Source organism: Anopheles bellator, chromosome 2 (genome assembly GCF_943735745.2).
Source record: "Anopheles bellator chromosome 2, idAnoBellAS_SP24_06.2, whole genome shotgun sequence".
Lineage (NCBI taxonomy): Eukaryota > Metazoa > Arthropoda > Insecta > Diptera > Culicidae > Anopheles > Anopheles bellator.
The window spans coordinates 66,947,967-66,955,638 of NC_071286.1; the positions used below are offsets into that span (position 1 = coordinate 66,947,967).

General features: G+C 54.7%; 1 protein-coding gene across 1 annotated transcript in view; it reads left to right on the plus strand.

Annotated features, from left to right (window-relative positions):
* Positions 1-1,275: 1,275 nt before the first annotated feature.
* LOC131207908 (protein bowel) overlaps positions 1,276-7,672 on the plus strand; it is a 19,464-nt gene continuing 13,067 nt past the window's right edge. Inside the window, exon 1 of the mRNA XM_058200543.1 lies at positions 1,276-2,141. Coding sequence (XP_058056526.1) covers positions 1,276-2,141 — 866 coding nt within the window. The remainder of the gene's footprint in view (positions 2,142-7,672) is intronic.

A 7,672-nucleotide genomic window follows, 5' to 3' on the forward strand; every position in this document is an offset into this window, starting at 1 on the left:
TTTTTTTTGTTGTTGTTATTTCTGATGTGTCTATGTGTTTGTGGTGCCCCAACGCCTAACTAATTACTAATTCATTCAGCAACGACATGGCAGCGCCCAGTGGCAAAGGCTCGACCCGCGGGTCTTCCCAGTGGGCCGCTCGCTTGCTCGTGTTTCCTTCCTTGGGCCGAGGTGTTGGCCGTAAATTTGTTTCCATTTCCAGGCGTCTCTCCACCGCAGCACCATGGCCCATGGCGGTCGGGGCGGTGTGTGGATAAAAATGATATATGAAAATATGCGGCCCGAGACCGCGCGCGGTTCGGTAGCGCCCGGCGCGCGGGATGTTGCTTGGGTCTTGGGCGTTAATGAGCCGTGAGCCAGCAGCTAACAGGTTGATTTATTCGCGAAACCACCACCGGCTCGGCGTGTCCGTTTCCGCTTGCTTCCGATTGTTTGATGGCTTGTTGGTAATTTAAGATTTTAATTAAACTACTACCGACTACCCACATCGGGACCGGGGCTCGGCACGCACGCGTTGGCTTCTGTTCCCTCGGCTCCGATCGGCTTGTATTGGCTTGCATTTCGTTTTGAGCACTCTTTTTATGCTGGCTTTCTCGCGGGCACTGGTCGGACACGGATCAGGCAGACGGATTCCGGGTGCGCCGGGGCTGCGTTTATTTTTCCTGTTGGGCTATTGGGCCTCTAACGAAACCCTTAAACATTGTCGATCGTCCGAAGGTCTTGGGTCACGTTTGGTTGTTTGGCGTTCGCTTCCGGCCCGGCCCGGCCCGGCCTGGCCTTGCGCCGCTTTAATGCTTCCAAAATGTCCCAACCCGACCGTGCCTCGGAGACAGCTGTGGGAGTTTGGGTTTCCCGGCCCGGCCCGTCGGCCTATGTTTACTTTTCCTCCCTTTCCCGCCCAGCTTTATCGCCGGAATCCCGCTGGTGGCCGTCGGGAGGAAAAAAAACCCAGCCAACGGAGTGGATGATGTTTGGCCAAAGCATGGTCGCGACGAGCCTGAGCAGCAACATTGCCCAGGCAGGCAGCAGTGCCAATATTTGCCCTCCGCAGGCTCTCTGGCCGACCATATGGGTGTGCGCGCGAGGTGCTGACGAGGAATGCAAACGAAGCGCATTCCACGGAGCCGAGAGGTTCCATAAATCAACCGACAGATTACGACGCTCGGCAGGGCTCCAGGCCTCTCTCTCTCCCGTATAGGCCGCCTTCACGCCCCGCTTCCGGACCTCGTTCTAATCTCTGGTGTCCCTCTTGATTCCGTTTCCTTGCAGCGCACGATGCCCACCGAAGGGCCCACGCTGGAGGACCGCGGGCTGGCGACCATGTCCCGTTCGTCGCGGATCGATCAGTTCCTGGCCGGTGGCGGTCCACCGACATCGCCCACCATCCGCGGTTCGTCCGGTGGGAGCGGAGGCAGCAGCGGCCGGACTCCGTCGTCCTCGAGCAGCGGTTACGAGAGTCAGCTGGCGTTCCAGCATCACCTCATGGCGGCGGCGGCTGCCGGTGGCGGTGCCGGTGGTGGTCCACCTCCTCCGGGCGGCCCACACGGCCACGGCCGGGAAAGTTCCGCCTTCGTGCCCGTGTTGCCGTCGCGTTCGCTGAGACCCGGCGCTATGTACGGGCCGCCGGGAGTGCTGGACGGTGGTCCACCCGACGGCGGTCTGTCGAAGGAGGGTGGCCCGAAGCGGGGCTCCAGCTACGAACTGATGGCGATGATGGCCGACAAGCGCAAGGAGCTGGCACTCCGGGAAGCGGCCGCGGCCGCCATGATGTTGCCGCGCCCGGGAGGACCTCCGGTACAGTCGCCGTCCGGGATGTACGGCCCGCCCGGTGCATTCCTGGGCGGCCCCGGCCCTTCACCGACGTCGGCCGGAACGTTCACGTTCCCACCGGCCGGCCTGGGCGTCTATCCTCCCGGTGTCGTTCCGCCCGGCATGCACGCCGGACTCGATCGGCGACTGCTGCGGGCGCCAGGACGTGCGTCCCGACCGAAGAAGCAGTTCATCTGCAAGTTCTGTAACCGCCAGTTCACCAAATCGTACAACCTGCTGATCCACGAGCGGACGCACACCGACGAGCGGCCGTACTCCTGCGACATCTGCCTGAAGGCGTTCCGGCGGCAGGACCATCTACGAGACCACAGGTAAGCGGTGGCCTTCGGGCTTTAGAATTTTCCCATCCACCCCTGGAAAGTCGAAAGCCCCGCCAATTAGAGTGGATCCCGAAGAAACCGTTGCGATTCGAACTGGGACTGGGTTAATATGATTATGATTTATTTGCCTTCCGGGAATCCCGGTCGGTCGTAATTCTTGGCCCCCGGCAACCCCCTTAACCGAAACGACCGTTGGGTCCGTGATCTAGAGTTTCTCACGCGGCCCCATCGCGTTCGGATCGCGTGCTAATCCCTGGACTGGACATGGTTGATCGCATGGCCACAAACGTCATGCCACGGATTGCGTGCTAGTGTCACTGTGAGCGCTGCGTTCCGCTCCAATCCCGAGTCCTGGCCGATTGTGGTCCGTCACGAAACGGGCGATGTTTTTGTTCCTTAACACAACCATTTGGTGGCGAAAGCACCACGGGAGCAATTTAAATTTAAATTAAATGATTAAACAACGCGAACGATTTTAAATTTAATTTACTTCGCAAGCTCCAAAACCGAAGCTTCATTTCGTCGCGTTTTTGTCTCCGTGAATTGGAAGGGAAAGGAAGGTAAGCCGAAAGCTCTGTTTACCCAGCCCAGTGCCCAGTCCATTGGTTCTACTTCATTTATTCACCGCCTCGCCACACCAATGCCAATGATGGCGAACGCAAGTTTACAGCTCCGTTTTAAATTGAACAAAAACAGGGAAGAAAAATGAAAAGAGCGAAAGGAAACCAGCATCAAGCAGGAAAGTGCAAACGAAAGCGAATCGAAAACGTCGAAGGAGAAACTGGCCGGCCGGCTGGCGGATGGGTTGTTTAAGTGCAACGGACGAGCTTCTGCAATTAACGGACCGATTATGCAAACCACTCCGATTGCAATGGAACTGCACCGTAATTGCACCTTACACCGCCACTACGCGCGGAGCAGATGCGGAGCGTGACGAAACAATTGGAGACGCGCCCGGTTCGTGATGCCTGGGGAGTCCTTCCGAATTGAGCGCAACGCCCAACAGGTGGTGAATTTCTCCCGTGCGACACGTCCTGTTCCGTGTTCCGGTTCACCGCGAAGTGACGGAAGTACCGACCGTTCCGATGATGGTTCGGAAGCGGTGAACCCGTGACAGGCATCGTGCACATCCTTGCAAGGAGCCCCGGGCCGTCCGGTAGGATTAATATTCACAGCGCAGCCCAGCGTCACCTTTGGGGTTCTCCCCGTTCGATCATTTAAAGTTCGGACCCAATTAGTGTTCCGATCGCTTTTCACGCACGGGAAGGATTCCGCACCTGAACGCACCCCCCGAACGCGAAGGGGTCATCATGTTGTGGCCCCACGACAAACTGCTACAAGCGCCAGAGCGCGGTTTGCAGCATTTTTCATCGTTTGCGAAAACTCAACCACTTTCGTTTCACTTTAATTGAGTTTTGCTTGCCCGAGTCCGGCACGGTCCCGGTGCATCCGGAGCTCATTAATATGCAAATATGCCCGGGCCCCGGGTGCCTCCGGGCGTCACGGGGTTGAGCCTCGGCAGGACTCGCTGGGCTGGGTCGTGTTTTTTGCGACACCTCCGATCAGCTTGACCGCAGCGCAGCGCAGCGGATGTGTGTCGAAGGCAAAGGCAAAGCAACAAAAAAGTACGTAACGAGAGAGTTCTTATCGAACTCAATTTATCAATATTTACCACCATCACGACGCAGGCACGCAGGTTATGTGTCGGTGCATTTTTTTTTTTCGGACCAAGTTCACTTCTTCGCTCCGGTGTTCGGCTTCTGACACCGTACGATGCTTGTGAAGTTGCGAAAATGTGGTCCAGCCCCGAGCAGACAGTGTTGGACGAAACGTTTGCAGCTTCTCGTAAAGTGCGTAAATTTTAATGGGACAGCATTAATGGGTAGTAAAAGCAGTCGGGTTGAAGGTTGTGAACGTATATGAGCAATTTATAGAAGAACTATTCCATTATCCGGCTACAGTAGGAACTACCTTTTTCGCTTGTTTTAGCTAAGAATGCCTTAGGTGGGCTCACCACTCTCATGACATGACTAGCCCACCGGAGCCTAGCGAGATGAATACGTCGCACGAAAGAAATACAGCTCGCTGTTGTAGCGGAGATGTGTACGAAATAGTTTCTTTAAACTGTAGGATGTCCTATTGCCAATGAGTCAATGAATCGAAATAAGAACCAGGTTTTTATACCAATAAAAAAAGGCTAATCTATTCCATTCCTCGTTGAAACAAAGCTTCCAAATGATATTCAGAGTTGTCTGAAGCTTAATTTTGTGGTTGATAAATTTCCTTCTCCAGATGGTCCACGTGTTTTTCGGGCAGCTGCTTCTCGAGTTCTACTACCTTTAGCCACCGGAACCCTGTTGCCCACCACCGGAACCACAAGCAACAGATTCTGGCACCGGCCAGCAGGGCTAAAACTCATAAAAGAATCATTGACTGTGAAACTGAAATCCGTATCCGCGCTGCACCGGGCTCCCCGGGTGTTGCACCGCAAAATTTGCGATTCATTGCGCCTCGCCATGCCTCTGCCTGCCTTCCGGTGCAAAGTTTTCGATGATCTTTCTGGCCAAGAAACATGCTTTTAGCAGGTTGTCGATAACTCTTTTTATTTGGTTACGGGTTAAGTTCGCTTCAAAGCAACCGAACTGCAGCGTGGCCGTGGTGGCCCCGAAAACACAGGAGCAAATGCTGTTGTCGAAACACACGAGCCGACCTGCAGCCTGGCTGATGGACCGCAACCGCACCAGAGTCCGGAGGGCGAGAGGGCGAACAGAGCAGTTTGCAGTTTTCAACCCACCCCAGGAACCGGAAAGTTACGCTAGTTTTTGGGAAGCAAGAAACATGGGAAACTTTGTCTTCACCGTGGCCACCGAACTCCGGTCTGCTGTGGATACAATCTTGTGCTGTGGCTTGTTTGGCTGAAATGCTCTCCGAGGAACGTTAATTTTGGTACGAAAACAGGGGCAACTGGGAAGCCCCGACCCGAACCGGTTGAGTAGCATATTTCGGGGGCTCAATAGGGCTAATGATCAATGGCCGATTTATCGGGAATAATCTGTCAGGATCTTCATTGACTCTCGTTTAGCACCCCTGTCTACAACCGCTGCAAGGTGGACTTCAGAAAGTTTAGCCCCCTCGAAAACAGTACCGCATCGTTACATGAACCAGAATTTCAATTAGCCATTCGAACCGGTTCGATATTCAAAACGGACAAACGAACGTGACCGGAATGGACCGGCGGCAAATTTTTGCAGCACTCCAATCGGAAACAAAAACGCTGACAGGCCCCGGTCAGTCCAGGAAACGCTTGTCTCCGGGTCGTCGAATGGGGCTTCCGTCCAGCGATGGTCAGAAATTTGGGACCTCGCCATTTTTCCGGTCCGTTTAAAAACTTTTGCAATTTCAATTCGGCCCCACTCGGCCGCTGTGTCCGCTCCAGAGGATGATTGTTTGTAGCAGTCGGTTGTCGGTTCCCGTGGCCCTCGCCCGAAAGTTGTGCGGAAAACTATAAAATCGATTCGTTTTCTATTTGGCCCTCGTCCACCAATGGAGGGTGGAGTTCGTACCTCACGTACCCCACGTTCTTATGTGTGCCTGGGGAACGAAATAATTACATTGAATTCTTTTACCGTGTCCGGACGGCAGGGCGAACGCTTTAAACTTATCTGCCTTGGTGATGGCCACCGCCGCCGTTGCTGGGGCTTTTTCCTTAGGATCTTCGGTGCCACGGTAGAGATGCGATCGATGAAGCGAATCGATACCGACGCTGATTTCTTGCCGCCCTCTCGCTCTCTGCTGCTGACGCGGCACAAGTATTTGGGGCCACACGGACACGCCCCGACGTTATTGATTCTTCCTTCGATAAGATGTGCCCGAGAACCTTCCCCGAGCACTGGCTGCGAGGAGAGAAAACCAAAGGGAATGCTGGGCCAACTTCTTGGCCCAGCACGAACCACGGTGTCCCGCAAAACCGCAAACGGCAACGGTGTGGCTTTGAAGTTTTCTCGGCCCGAGGAGGTTGATAGGGGAAAAAAATTGTAACTCACTCGACTGCGGACGTGAGTGATGTGGACGCAAGGACCCCCGATTTCGCCCCCCCGATTGGGTCCTTAATGAAGCCAACGTGCCGCTGGTGCGCCCGGTTGGTCGTAAATCTGTTTCACACCACCACACCGAAGTCCTGGCCTGGCCACAGCAGCATTTCTTCCCACTGGGATCCATCTAAGCGAAAGTGGACAATCTACACTACCAACGTTGGTGACCACGAAAAGCTCACGCTGCCCATCGTTTTCCCAGGTTTTCCGGCCGCGAGAGGCGCGAAAGTTCACTGGCCCTCCGCAACTAATGGGCTACCGACCGACTGAGTGGTTTGGCGTCACTCCGCGCATCATCCGTTTCGCGGTTCCTTTGGGCCACTTTGGAGTTCTGTTTTGTTCCGGCTTTGGCCCAGAAGGCAACCCTTTCCGGTCGGGCAACCGAAAATAAACATCCAAACACCGCCCTTAAAACGCCACAAGTTTTTGAGAATGCAAATTTTTGGACCGAAAAAAAAGGGGACGACGACGATGGCGAGAGTATAAAGTTGTGGAGTGTTTGTGAAAACTGGTTAAACGAAGCGTAGTCTCTCTTCAGTCTGTCTGACTCTGTGTTTGTGTGCGGATGGTGGCCAAAAGTCCCGGAAGGTTCGTTCCGGCCCGTTGTCAACCCTGTGCCGTGGAGTTGGAGTTTCTTTTTGTTGTTGGGAAACGCTTTTTAAACTTGTTAACGCGTTCCCGATTGCCTCAAACGGATCTCCCAAACGGTGCTACAATTTTCGAGCGGGACTTGTTATCTTTCTGTCCGTGTCCAACGAACCTCGTTCGGGGCCAACCCCGGGTTACCCCCTCCGGGGGTGTTTTCTTAAATGCGTCACTTTCGACACTTGCGACAAGATGGCGGCCACCGAAACGGCAACGAAGAAGAGGGCAACAGAGAGAGAGAGAAACACAAGACGCAGACGTGAAGTTTGGCCCATTAAAATTCAATAGATCATTAGAAAACAATAACATAAACGGTCCGCTTTGGGGCCGCCCGGGCTCCGATAAGCGTCGTCCGTGGCAGCCACCGAATGTCTCCCGGACCCAACCCAGCCAGCCTAGGTCTGGAGATCGATCTTCGGTCCGCGTCTTCGCCTTCTTCGCCTTCTTCGCCTTTCGGGGCCGCAGACTCTTCACTGTCGAGAGACGGGCTTTCCACCTCGTTTGATTTGCATAGGCAACGGCGCGAATGGCCTCGCGAAGGATCAGGGACCGCGGCGGAGGGCGGCCGCACTCGGGACGGAAAGAAACGAACTTTTAATAGCTTCTCATTTCCAAACGGACGCCGTGTTTCGACTCCAACCGAGGACCTCGGGGCTTCGGGCTTCGATTTGAATAATTTATTCATCGGCTTCATCGGGCCATCGTCGACGAGGACAGTGACGAACCACGCCACGGCGTCCCCGAAACCACGGTCCTACGGAGCTTACAAAATGGCGATCAAATCAT